The following is a 14701-nucleotide window of genomic DNA, read 5'->3' as shown; positions in this document are numbered from 1 at the left end:
GGACATAAACATTCAAACCATAGCATTTGAACTTAGGAATTTTTAAAAACTCTCCAGGTAATTCCAATATAAAGTAAAATTTGAGAACCACTGTCTTGAAAACTGTATTTTCTGCCTCCCAAAGGAATTTTTTTAGACATAAGAATGCTCAGATAAATTATTTACTTCAAGACATCCAGATATCTCAACTGGTTTCTCTAAGTATTACATAGATTTAGAAAAGTTTCACGAGGTGAAATTTACATCTAAAAGATTCTCTTTTATATGAAAATTGTTCAACTTAATTAATGCAATAAAGAGTAGCTAGAAATCCAGTAAAGGCAGGACAGGGGAGTCCTGGCTGTATAGTAATTCACTTGTTGAAGATACAGGGATTTCAGCTGACTTTAAAGCTTAATGTGAACAAATAGAGTAACATGAAGCTGAAATAGCTCATGGAGTTTGCCACACCAGCAGAACTACCATGTCTAGATCACAGAAGATAAGAATTCCACTACACTCTGCTCTTGTCGGACCACATCTGGAATTCTGCATTAAACTCTGTATTTTCAGAGGAACTTCGATAAATGAGAGAGTAGGCCTATGCAAACTATTTAATATGAAAATTGGCTAAAGGTACACAGCAGAAAGGATGAGGGGACAAGACAGCTGGCTTGGAATATTAGGAGAGCATTCATAAAGATTAAGATTAGTTACAGTTAATATAATGCTATATTTTATATTCATTATGAGTTAGTAGACTCTTATCTACCAAGTTGGGAAGATAACCACGTAGCTACAGAAAAATGTATGTAACAGATCCAACAAGTAAACTTTTGGAAAACAATCTCTTCATAAATTGAAGACTCCCTGTTTTTGGAGTGTAATACATCATATAGTTAGATTTTTTTCTTATAATTATGGTTTCAAGTGTTGTTCTTAGCCTAATCCGTACAACTTACTGTTTAGAAGCATCTGTCTGAATCTGAACAGGAAATTACTTTTCTCTTCTTAATCTGTGGGTTACTGAGTATAAGCAGGAAAGACATTTAAATATATATACATTTTAAAGTCTTTAATATATACATATATTCCTATATAAAAGACATATGCATAGATATACACACATAGCTTTATAAATAATAGCTATTTTATGATAATATATTACTTACATTTGTTTAGCACCTTATACTTGTTATAGAGTTCTTCCAAATACATCATTGGTTAAGAATGTCATGTAATTAACTCTGTAAGCCTCTGGTTACACAGTGGTACCTCACAATTTAGACCTCCTCATAAATGGAATACTGCATCTAAAGCAGAATCAACCCAGGGCATGGTAAAATGGAAAAATCACACTTATCTGTGATATTTAAGAAAATTATCTCAAATCAGGCTAGAGAAGCAGAAACAAATCAACCATTCCATTTATTTTTTGCTTTTCTTGTGATTCAATTCGTTAAAGCTACCCTCAACACGTAATGCATTTTTTTGTTATGTAAATCTAGACTATGACGGCATCATTTCTTTTACCCAAGCTGATTTTCCTTTCCTTCAGTTCACAAGGACAAGGGTAATAATTGATATTCTAATTTTGATTTTTGAAGTACTACATTTGGTAGGGTAAGGTAAGTCTAAATCAGCAATAATTTTTTTTTTAAGTTGTTGGATTTGTTAACTACTGGGAACAGAACAAGGATCTTATTGTGATAGAGGAACACAAACAAACTCTGTGCTTGAGGATATATAGGCTGTAGTGGGAATTTTTAAAGGATTTAATTTATTAAATATACTTTGAGGACAAGATTTGCCTGTTCAGTATTCACTTCTCTGACATGCTATTCTAATGTGAGTGTAGGATTAAAAAATTTTTTTGTATGTGATGTGCTATTTTAAAATCATTTTCAAATAATATATTATGCATCCTGTGGTCTCTATATGGCCCAGAGTGGTGTTTTTATAGCTCTTCTGGTTAAAAATTTTTGTCTTGAGTCATGTTACGCTTGCCTTGTATGTGCTTTAAAGTTGCATTATGTATATCTCACCTCATCAGAAAACTGCCAGTGCTTTTTGCTGGAGGCAAGAGAAGGAATTTCATACCCATTAATTTAATTGCTTTACACCAAAACACCCAGTTTTCTGTTTTATACATTAATCTGCAAATAATGTCTTAATATTTTTCCCATTAGCTGAATTTTAACCAAATGTATTTGCTGTTTTATATTTTTCATCTTATTTGTGCATTCTTTGATTTTGTTTACTTTGAACTTGACACCTTTTCCTATTTATTTAAGCATCCAACCTTTACTTTAGTGCCATTATAAAGGCATTTCATATTCTCTTTTTCAATGACTGTTTTTGTTTGTCTTAGGGAATGATCTTGGTAAAATAACTTCATCTTTTTTAAAAATTACTAATCTCCTAAGTAATGAAGTTTCTTTTGATTCTGTATGAACTAGATTTAATTTAATAAATAATTGTTGGTGCTTTCAAGTCTTAAGTGCACAGTATATAGTGAAAAAATGTTAAACAAGATTTCAGAAAATCTAAGTTTTTTGTTTTGTCACTAACTATACATGAACCTCAAGCCTTTGTGTCTATAGAACAAAAATTTCATGCCCCCTTAAGACAACGTTGTGAAGATCATATGAGATAATGCATGTGGAAGTCCTTTATAAATTGCAAAATTTAGCCTGTTATTTTTACTATCATTGTTATTATTAAGGGTTTTGCCATTACAGATGAACATTTGAATTGTGCATAACCGATATTGTACCAGTGGTGACACTGGCAACGACTAGGTTTTAAAGACATGTGAGAAGGTGGAAAATGTGGTGAATTTGCCCAGTCGTTCAGCATTAGTGAAAGACAGTTTTGGCAGAATAATTACTTTTTCCATCCTCAGATATACTGCCTCCCTTTCCATAGAAACTATGCGAGGCAAGACGTAATATGTTTAAAATCTTTAAATCTAAAAAGGAAAAAAGAAAAGAAAAGAAAGAAATCTCACCTTCAAAACAAACAAACTTCGTAGGGACCTGCAGGGTTTTGAGCCTAACGTTTCCCTGCCCCACAGATTGGGAGCCATTAGGAATCTTATGGGACCCTGTTGAGCTGTGCCCATGATCTCACGAGGACTTTGGCTCCTGATATCTCATACCATGCACCTTAGGAAGTTCTTGGATCAGAGGCAGATGTGATCACTTTTGTCATTTTTCCCAGTATGGCCCCAGTGCTGTGGCTGATCGTCTCTACTGATGAAGCAACCAGAGAATTGGGAAGTCAGTAGTCGCTGTGAGGTCAACTCTGGAGGAGCAAAACTGATTTGGAATTTGGCTTGTTGAACTGATCTCATCAATTTATATTCCATCAGACATAGCTAATATTCTGTTCCTTTTAAGTGTTTGTAACTGTGGCTAAGTATCTTAAAGTTAAAACCCCCTTTTTTATTTTTCACAATTCAACAAATATTTATTGAATGTTCACTGAGTGATAAACATGAGCCTATATCCCAAGGGAGAATCAAAGAACAAGAAGACTGAGTCTCTTTGTCCTGTAAGAGCTCAAGAATTAATGGGGGAAGTATCTGTAAGAAAATTATTACAACATGAAGAACAAAAGGCTGCAGATGCCTTTAGCTGTGAATGACCACATCAGATTTTAGGATTAGTCAATTCTGCAGCTCAAGAAGTCCATCAGGGAACATGCGTATAGAGGAGATAAGTTGTAACACGGAAAGTATGCTCGGACAAACCAAAGTGTAGCTGATCCCGGATATTTTCCTTTGTATTTTGCCGTTCCTTGGTGTGACCTGTGATGATTCCTGCCTATAAGTAGGAGAACTCCCAGAGGATTCATCAGAGACGTCATCTCAGACCTCGTTGCCCATAATTGAGCCCTAAGCAAATAATTGGCTGCTATTAAAAGTTGAGTTAGAGTTTGCAGGGCTAAGTAGGAGTTTGTGGGGGTTCGAAAGGGACTCCCAGTAAAGAAAATAACAGATTCGTTAGTTTTCCTTCCAACAGTCAGGACCCTCAGCTGCAGGTCTGTTGGAGTTTGCTGGAGGTCCACTCCAGACCCTGTCTGCCTGGGTATCAGCAGTGGAGACTGCAGAACAGTGAATATTGCTGAACAGCAAATGTTGCTGCCTGATCGTTCCTCTGGAGGCTTCATCTCAGAGAGGTACCCGGCCGTGTGAGGTGTCAGTCTGCCCCTACTGGGGGGTGCCTCCCAGTTACGCTACTCGGGAGTCAGGGACTCACTGGAGGAGGCAGTCTGTCCGTTCTTAGATCTCAAACTCCATGCTGGGAGAACCACCACTCTCTTCAAAGCTGTCCAACAGGGACATTTAAGTCTACAGAGGTTTCTGCTGCCTTTTGTTCGGCTATGCCCTGCCTCCAGACATGGAATCTACAGAGACAGGCAGGCTCCTTGAGCTGCGGTGGGCTCCATGCAGTTCAAGCTTCCCGGCCTCTTTGTTTACCTACTCAAGCCTCAGCAATGGTGGGCGCCCCTCCACCAGCCTTGCTGCCATGTTGCAATTCGATCTCAGACCGCTGTGCCAGCAATGAGTGAGGCTCTGTGGGTGTGGGAACCTCCCAAACCAGGCACGGGATATAATCTCCTGGTGTGCCATTTGCTAAGAACATTGGAAAAGCACAGTATTAGGGTGGGAGTGGCCCGATTTTCCAGGTGCCATCTGTCACAGCTTTCCTTGGCTAGGAAAGGGAATTCCCTGACCCCTTGTGCTTCCCGGGTGAGGCAATGCCTTGCTCTGCTTTGGCTCATGCTCAGTGGGCTGCACCCACTGTCCTGCAGCCACTGTCCGACAAGCCTCAGTGAGATGAACCTGGTACCTCAGCTGGAAATGCAGAAATCACTCGTCTTCTGTGTCACTCACACTGGGAGCTGTAGACTAGAGCTGTTCCTATTCAGCCATCTTAGAACCACCAAAACTAACAAACAGAAAGGACATTCACACCAAAACCCCATCTGTACGTCACCATCATCAAAGACCAAAGGTAGATAAAACCACAAAGATGGGGAAAAAACAGAGCAGAAAAGCTGAAAATTCTAAAAATCAGAGTGCCTCTCCCCCTCCAAAGGAACGCAGTTCCTTGCCAGCAAGGGAACAAAGCTGGACGGAGAATGACTGACGAGTTGAGAGAAGAAGGCTTCAGACGATCAAACCTCTCCGAGCTAAAGGAGGAAGTTTGAACCATCACAAAGAAGCTAAAAACTTTGAAAAAAGATTAGATGAATGGCTAACTAGAATAACCAGTGTAGAGAAGTCCTTAAATGACCTGATGGAGTTGAAAACCATGGCACGAGAACTACATGACGAATGCACAAGCTTTAGCAGCTGATTAGATCAACTGGAAGAAAGGGTGTCAGTGATTGAAGATCAAATGAATGAAATGAAGCAAGAAGAGAAGTTTAAAGAAAAAAGAGTAAAAATAAACAAACAAAGCCTCCAAGAAATATGGGACTATGTGAAAAGACCAAATCTACGTCTGATTGGTGTATCTGAAAGTGATGGGGAGAATGGAACCAAGTTGCAAAACACTCTGCAGGATATTATCCAGGAGAAATTCCCCAACCCAGCAAGGCAGGCCAACATTCAAATTCAGGAAATACAGAGAATGCCACAAAGATTCTCCTTGAGAAGAGCAACTCCAAGACACATAATTCCCAGATTCACCAAAGTTGAAATGAAGGAAAAAATGTTAAGGGCAGCCAGAGAGAAAGATCGGGTTACACACAAAGGGAAACCCATCAGACTAACAGTGGATCTCCCTGCAGAAACCCTACAAGCCAAAAGAGAGTGGAGGCCAATATTCAACATTCTTAAAGAAAAGAATTTTCAACCCAGAATTTCATATCCAGTCAAACTAAGCTTCATAAGTGAAGGAGAAATAAAATCCTTACAGACAAGCAAATGCTGAGAGATTTTGTCACCACCAGGCCTTCCCTACAAGAGCTCCTGAAGGAAGCACTAAACATGGAAAGGAACAACTGGTACCAGCCACTGCAAAAACATGCCAAATTATAAAGACCACCAATACTAGGAAGAAACTGCATCAACTAATGACCAAAATAACCAGCTAACATCATAATGACAGGATCAAATTCACACCTATTTAACCTTAAATGTAAATGGGCTAAATGCTCCAATTAGAAGACACAGACTGGCAAATTGGATAAAGAGTCAAGATTCATCAGTGTGCTGTATTCAGGAGACCCATCTCACGTGCAGAGACACACATAGGCTCAAAATAAAGGGATGGAGGAAGATCTACCAAGCAAATGGAATACAAAAAAAGGCAGGGGTTGCAATCCTAGTCTCTGATAAAACAGACTTTAAACCAACAAAGATCAAAAGAGACAAAGAAGGCCATTACTTAATGGTAAAGGGATCAATTCAACAAGAAGAGCTAACTATCCTAAATATAGATGCACCCAATACAGGAGCACCCAGACTCATAAAGCAAGTCCTTAGAGACCTACAAAGAGACTGAGACTCCCACACAATAATAATGGGAGACTTTTTTTTTTTTTTTGAGACGGAGTCTCGCTCTTTCACCCAGGCTGGAGTGCAGTGGCGCGATCAATGGGAGACTTTTAACACCCCACCATCAACATTAGACAGATCAGCGAGACAGAAAATTAACAAGGATATCCAGGAATTGAATTCAGCTCTGCACCAAGTGGACCTAATAGACATCTACAGAACTCTCCACCCCAAATCAACAGAATATGCATTCTTCTCAGCACCACATCGCACTTATTCCAAAATTGACCACATAGCTGGAAGTAAAGCACTCCTCAGCAAATGTAAAAGAACAGAAATTATAACAAACTATCTCTCAGACCACAGTGCAATCAAACTAGAACTCAGGATTAAGAAACTCACTCAAAACTGCTCAACTACATGGAAACTGAACAACCTGCTCCTGAATGACTACTGGGTAGATAACAAAATGAAGGCAGAAATAAAGATGTTCTTTGACACCAATGAGAACAAAGATACAACATATGATAATCTCTGGGACACATTTAAAGCAGTGTGTAGAGGGAAATTTATAGCACTAAATGCCCACAAGAGAAAGCAGGAAAGATCTAAAATAGACACCCTAACATCACAATTGAAAGAACTAGAGAAGCAAGAGCAAACACATTCAAAAGCTAGCTGAAGGCAAGAAATAACTGAGATCAGAGCAGAACTGAAGGAAATAGAGACACAAAAAACCCTTCAAAAAATCAATGAATCCAGGAGCTGGTTTTTTGAAAAGATCAACAAAATTGATAGATCACTAGCAAGACTAATAATGAAGAAAAGAGAGAAGAATCAAATAGACACAATAAAAAATGATAAAGGGGATATCACCACCGATCCCACAGAAACACAAACTACCATCACAGAATACTATAAACACCTCTACGCAAATAAACTTGAAAATCTAGAAGAAATGGATAAATTCCTGGAAACATACACCCTCCCAAGACTAAACCAGAAAGAAGTTGAATCCCTCAATAGACCAATAACAGGCTCTGAAATTGAGGCAATAATTAATAGCCTACCAATCAAAAAAAAGTCCAGGATCAGGCAGATTCACAGCCAGATTCTACCAGAGGTACAAGGAGGAGCTGGTACCATTCCTTCTGAAACTATTCCAATCCATAGAAAAAGAGGGAATCCTCCCTAACTCATTTTATGAGGCCAGCATCATCCTGTTACCAAAGCCTGGCAGAGACACAACAAAAAAAGAGAATTTTAGACCAATATCCCTGATGAACATCGATGCAAAAATCCTCAGTAAAATACTGGCAAACTGAATCCAGCAGCACATCAAAAAGCTTATCCACCATGATCAAGTGGGCTTCATCCCTGGGATGCAAGGCTGGTTCAACATATGCAAATCAATAAACGTAATCCAGCATATAAACAGAACCAAAGACAAAAACCACATGATTATCTCAATAGATGCAGAAAAGGCCTTTGACAAAATTCAACAGCCCTTCATGCTAAAAACTTCAATAAATTAGATATTGATGGGACATATCTCAAAATAATAAGAGCTATTTATGAAAAACCCACAGCCAGTATCATACTGAATGGACAAAAACTGGAAGCATTCCCTTTGAAAACTGGCACAAGACAGGAATGCCCTCTCTCACCACTCCTATTCAACATAGTGCTGGAAGTTCTGGCCAGGGCAATCAGGCAGGAGAAAGAAATAAAGGGTATTCAATTAGGAAAAGAGGAAGTCAAATTGTCCCTGTTTGCAGATGACATGACTGTATATTTAGAAAACCCCATCGTCTCCGCCCCAAATCTCCTTAAGCTGATAAGCAACTTCAGCAAAGTCTCAGGATACAAAATCAATGTGCAAAAATCACAAGCATTCTTCTACACCAAAAACAGACAAACAGAGAGCCAAATCATGAGTGAACTCCCATTCACAATTGCTTCAAAGAGAATAAGATACCTAGGAATCCAACTTACAAGGGATGTGAAGGTCCTCTTCAAGGAGAACTACAAACTACTGCTCAATGAAATAAAAGAGGACACAAACAAATGGAAGAACATTCCATGCTCATGGATAGGAAGAATCAATATCTTGAAAATGGCCATACTGCCCAAGGTAATTTATAGATTTAATACCATCCCCATCAAGCTACCAATGACTTTCTTCACAGAATTGGAAAAAACTACACTAAAGTTCATATGGAACCCAAAAAGAGCCTGCATTGCCAAGACAATCCTAAGCCCAAAGAACAAAGCTGCAGGCATCACGCTACATGACTTCAACCTATACTACAAGGCTACAGTAATCAAAACTGCATGGTACTGGTACCAAAACAGAGATATAGAGCAATGGAACACAACAGAGCCCTCAGAAATAATACCACACATCTATAACTATCTGATCTTTGAGAAACCTGACAAAAACAAGCAATGAGGAAAGGGTTCCCTATTTGGTGCTGGGAAAACTGGCTAGCCATATGTAGAAAGCTGAAACTGGATCCTTTCCTTACACCTTATACAAAAATTAATTCAAGATGGATTAAAGACTTAAATGTTAGACCTAAAACCATACAAACCCTAGAAGAAAACCTAGGCAATACCATTCAGGACATAGGCATGGGCAAGGACTTCATGTCTAAAACACCAAAAGCAATGGCAACAAAAGCCAAAATTGACAAATGGGATCTAATTAAACTAAAGAGCTTCTGCACAGCAAAAGAAACTACTATGAGAGTGAACAGGCAACCTACAGAATGGGAGAAAATTTTTTCAATCTACTCATCTGACAAAGGGCTAATATCCAGAGTCTAAAAAGAACTCAAACAAATTTACAAGAAAAAAGCAAGCAACCCCATCAAAAAATGGGTGAAGGATATGAACAGACACTTCTCAAAAGAAGACATTTATGCAGCCAACAGACACATGAAAAAATGCTCATCATCACTGGCCATCAGAGAAATGCAAATCAAAACCACAATAAGATACCATCTCACACCAGTTAGAATGGCAATCATTAAAAAGTCAGGAAACAACAGGAGAGGATGTGGAGAAATAGGAACACTTTTACACTGTTGGTGGGACTGTAAACTAGTTCAACCATTGTGGAAGACAGTGTGGCAATTCCTCAAGGATCTAGAACTAGAAATACCATTTGACCTAGCCATCCCATTACTGGGTATATACCCAAAGGATTATAAATCATGTTGCTATAAAGACACATGCATACGTATGTTTATTGCAGCACTATTCACAATAGCAAAGACTTGGAACCAACCCAAATGTCCATCAGTGATACACTGGATTAAGAAAATGTGGCACATATACACCATGGAATACTACACAGCCATAAAAAAGGATGAGTTCATGTCCTTTTTAGGGAGATGGATGAAGCTGGAAACCATCATTCTCAGCAAACTATCTCAAGGACAAAAAACCAAACACCACATGTTCTCACTCATAGGTGGCAAGTGAACAATGAGAACACTTGGACACAGGAAGGGGAACATCACACACCAGGGCCTGTCATGGGGTGGAGGGACGGGGGAGGATAGCATTAGGAGATATACCTCATGTAAATGACGAGTTAATGGGTGCAGCACACCAACATGGCACATGCATACATATGTAACAAACCTGCATGTTTAGCACATGTACCCTAGAGCTTAAAGTATAATAATAATAATAATAAAGAAAACAACAGATTCAAAGATGTACAGGAACCTGGCACTTTAGGAAACAGTATCCCAGGAGGCTGGAGTGTGGACTGTGCCAAAGAGAAGATTGGGAGAGAAAAGATTGAGGTTGGGCCAGGTCGGGAAATGCCTGAATGTCACACTAATGATTATTCCAAAGAAAAATGAAGCCAATAGAGGATTTTAAGACACTGACAGCCCTTTTGTTAATGTTCTTCTAAACTTTTTGGAGATCTGACATTCATTCTCAAGTGAAGAGCCTGTGTTAACATCATTCTTGGAAACCTCCCATGTTTATACAATTTTATACTTCCAACTATATATATATATAAATATATATATAAATATATTTTACTTTGAAGGTCATTTTGACTCAATATTAGAACAATGATTTGCATTTTCTCTCCTTGAGTAGCTTAGAAGTGTCACTCCCTTCCCCTCATCATCAAACATCACTAGTGGAAAGTCTAATGATAATGTCTTATTCTTTCCCTTAGAAGTGACTTGGTCGGCCAGGCATGGTGGCTCATGCCTGTAATCCTAGCGCTTTGGGAGGCCAAGGCAGGTGGATCACTTGAGATCAAGAGTTGGAGACCAGCCTGGCCTACATGGTGAAACCCTGTCTGTACTAAAAATACAAAAGTTAGCCGGGCATGGTTGCATGCACCTGTAACCCCAGCTACTCGGGAGGCTTAGCCAGGAGAATCACTTGAACCTAGGGGGCGGAGGTTGCAGTGAGCCGAGATCATGCCAGTTCACTTCAGCCTGGGCAAAAGAGTGAAACTCCATCTCAAAAAAAAAAAAAAGAAAAGAAAAAAAAAGTGACTTGTCTTTTTGCTTGGCTGATTATAGATGTTTTTTTTTTTAAGTCCAGAAGTTGTACCAGAATATATCTTTATATTACCCCACTCTGGGTCAATTTTTCCAAATATATAACTTTTCATTATACTCCCAGGTTTTATTTATTTCAGGAAAAAGATTTTTTTATTCTAGATTTTTAAATATGCCCTATTGTAGAGATTTGTTTTCTTTCTTGGAGACTTACATACGTGTGTTAGATCTTCTCTGCCTATTTGTTACCTTGAATTTTTTGTTAACTATTTTTACATTACCCTTCAGTTTTCACATCTTCTATTGAAAAAGATTATCCATTATCTTTATTTGTTCTTATGCTCCTAGTTCACCCTTCATTTCAAAAATGCATTTTTATTTTATATTTAATTCTTTATGGGTGTCTTTCATCTGTCTTTTAAAAAGTTGTTTTTTTAAATTAATCACCTAATTACAACTTTAGCAATTCTAATTTAGGTTTTTCCTTCATTGCTTTTTTTATTTTCCTTTAGCTCCTATTGAAATTTTATCTTACAGTTTTCATCTGTTTTGTAGGCATGTCTTTCTAATGTGCTTTCATCAGAAGAGCGTGATTTTTGCTCCTTATTCTCTTTTTTTATTTTTACAGGGAAATTTTATTTTATTATTTATTTTTATTTTATTTTTATTCTAAGTTCCAAGATACATGTGCAGAATGTGCAGGTTTGTTACATAGGTAAATGTGTGCCAAGGTGGTTTCCTGCACCTATTAACCCATCACCTAGGTATTAAGCCCTGCATGCCTTAGTTATTTATCCTGATGCTCTCCCTCCCTCCATGCCCCAACAGGCCCCAATGTGTGTTATTCCCCTCCCTGTGTCTATGTGTTCTCATTGTTCAGCTCCCACTTATGAGTGAGAACACGTGTTGTTTGATTTTCTGTTCCTGTGTTAGTTTGCTGAGGATAATGGCTTCCAGCTTCATCCATGTCCCTGCAAAGGACATTATCTCATTCCTTTTTATGGCTGCATAATATTCTGTGGTGTATATATGTACCATATTTTCTTTATCCAGTGTATCATTGATGGGCATTTGGGTTGATTCCATGTCTTTGCTATTGTGAATCGTGCTGCGATAAACATATATGTGCATGTATCTTTATAATAGAATGATTTATATTTCTTTGGGTATATACCCAGTAATGGGATGGCCAGGTCAAATTGTATTTCTAGTTCTAGATCCTTGAGGAATCACCACACTGTCTTCCACAATGGTCGAACTAATTTACACTCCCACCAACAGTGTACAAATATTCCTATTTCTCCACAGACTCACGAGCATGTTGTTCCTTGACTTTTTAATGATCGTCATTCTTACTGGCATGAGATTATACCTCATTGTGATTTTGATTAGCATTTCTCTAACAATCAGTGATGTTGAGCTTTTTTTCATATGTTTGTTGGCCGCATAAATGTCTTCTTTTGAGAAGTGTCTGTTCATATTTTTTATTTCTTATAATGACTATATATGGAAATTGACTGGAGTCTTTTTTATATTGCTTTTTTTTTTTTCTTTTTGAGACAGAGTCTTGCTCTGTTGCCCAGGCTGGAGTGCAGTGGCGTGATCTCAGCTCACTGCAACCTCCGCCTCCCAGGTTCAAGCGATTCTCATGCCTCAGCCTCCCAAATAGCTGGGATTACAGGTGCATGCCACCGTGACCAGCTAATTTTTGTATTATAGTAGAGATGGGATTTCCCTTTGTTGGCCAGGCTGGTCCCAACCTCCTGAACTCAAGTGATCCGCCTGCCTCAGCCTTCCAAAGAGATGAGATTACAAGTGTAAGCCACTGCACCCGGCCCTTGCTCATTTGTAAGTGAAATGAGTTTTCCTGGTCTTTTAGAAGGGAGATGTGGACTAGGATGGCACTGCTACTTTCTTGATTCCCAGGATTCCATTGTCATCTTCACAGTGATGCAGGGTGCATTCTGGCCCCTCTGCTTCCACCCTCTCTTTTTATCTGAACTTTCTTAGGCCTTCATCCCAGTGTCTCTGCCTTGCTCAATTTGGATGATGCAATTCCCTGTAGTTTCTCTTCCGTGCAGGGCTTTGTCCCAGAAAAGGCTTCAGTTTGTAGTTTTACGAATTCATGGAACTCAGGCCTTAGCACCTTCAGACTTTATGGCACTGTAGCCTTATCTGTTCATCACAGCCTGAAAAGTCAATTCCCAGCTGCTTCTGCTGCTGTTCTGGAACTTTCCAGTGAGAACTTCATGGCCCTTTGGGGTTTCTTGGCTCTCAAGACCTTCACAAATGCCTCTGCCCTCCCACTGTGGTTGCTAGTTTGTCCCTCCAGGTCTGCTTGTGCTTTGGGGTCAGTGTGGATACCTCGTTCACCTCATGTGGTGTATATTGTCCATTGTGTTTTTTGTTTTGCTCTACTATCTGCACTGTTTTCATAGGAAGAGTAAGATTCAAACACTTTGCCACTATCATCTGTCCAGAATTCCTCCCGTTTTTCTTGAGAAAAAAAAAAGTTCTGTGATTTTGTTATTGACAAATGTATGAGACTATTGACATCTATAACATCATTGAGATAGTTCGGATATTTTCCCCTCCAAATCGCATGTTGAAATTTGATCCCCAGTGTTGGAGTGGTGCCTAATGGGAGGAGTTTGGGTCATGGGAGCTGATCCCTTATGAACGCCTTTGTGCCAGCTTCGTAATGAGTGAGTTCTTCTTGGTCTATTAGTTCCCACCAGAACTGATTGTTAAAAGTCTTTTAAAAAGTCTGGCACCTCCCTCCCCTCTCTTGCTTCCTTCCTTTTACCATGTGATGCCTGCTTCCTTTCACCTTCCACCATGAGTGGAAACTTCCTGAGGCCCTCACCAGAAGCAGATGCTGGCACCATGTTTCTTGTAAAGCCTGCAGAACCATAAGCCAAATAAACTTATCATGTTTATACATTATCCAGTAATTTATAAAGTATCCCTTCATAGGAACACAATTGGACCAAGATGATCCTTGGAAAAGTTGAGCTTTGGGGCTATGCTTTTGAAGTCCCCTGAAATTCTAAGAGCCCCTGTTTTTGCTTTTGAATTTACATGTGCATGGCCTCATTTGAGCCAAGTATATGGTTAGAATTTACAAATCACAATATTGTGAGGGGGCTCTGGGGACAGACAGATCTGGAATCAAATCCTGCTTCTGCCACTCTGTCATTTTACCTTTTACATATTAATTTATTCCTCTGGGTTTTCTTCATCTATGACATGCAAATACTACTGCTCCAACTACCACCACTAACTGCCTCAAAGGGTAATTAGGATTAAATAGTGTTGGATATTTCAAGGTTAATACATTCATGTTTATAGTATTTTGATTTGAGAGCATCCTAATGCATAGAAGTGTAATAAAGTGACAGTATAGAAGACAATTGAAAATATAATCATTTCTTTAGTATTACATAAAAATCTTTATTGTAGAATTTTACAAAGAACGTCAATTAACTATTTTCCAAATAAGCTTATGAATACATCAGAATTTAGAAGTATGTCCTAACTATCAGAAATTGTATTTAGATTTAGTATTGAGAACCAGCCCTCCAATATTGCTGCTGTCACTTCTCTCAGCAAGCAGGTAAGGCAACGTGTTACAGAGAGAAGGTGGCTTCGCCCTCATACTTGGGTAGAA

At 38.8% G+C, this 14701-nt stretch overlaps 1 protein-coding gene across 4 annotated transcripts in view; it reads left to right on the top strand.

The window, feature by feature from the left end:
* The window catches only part of ODAD2 (outer dynein arm docking complex subunit 2), a 261250-nt gene that overhangs the window by 127060 nt on the left and 119489 nt on the right, over positions 1 to 14701 (top strand). The window contains exon 18 of one of the 4 annotated variants that reach the window (XM_063637277.1): positions 3202 to 3294. The exons of the other annotated variants lie outside the window; for them this stretch is intronic. Within the exon in view, the coding sequence (XP_063493347.1) occupies positions 3202 to 3237 (36 nt within the window). The 3' untranslated portion in view covers positions 3238 to 3294. Of the gene's footprint in view, positions 1 to 3201; positions 3295 to 14701 lie in introns of those variants that run through there. 4 annotated transcript variants of the gene reach the window in all.

The sequence above is a fragment of the Symphalangus syndactylus genome, chromosome 4 (assembly GCF_028878055.3).
Source record: "Symphalangus syndactylus isolate Jambi chromosome 4, NHGRI_mSymSyn1-v2.1_pri, whole genome shotgun sequence".
NCBI lineage: Eukaryota > Metazoa > Chordata > Mammalia > Primates > Hylobatidae > Symphalangus > Symphalangus syndactylus.
This window is presented reverse-complemented; position numbering and strand designations above follow the sequence as displayed.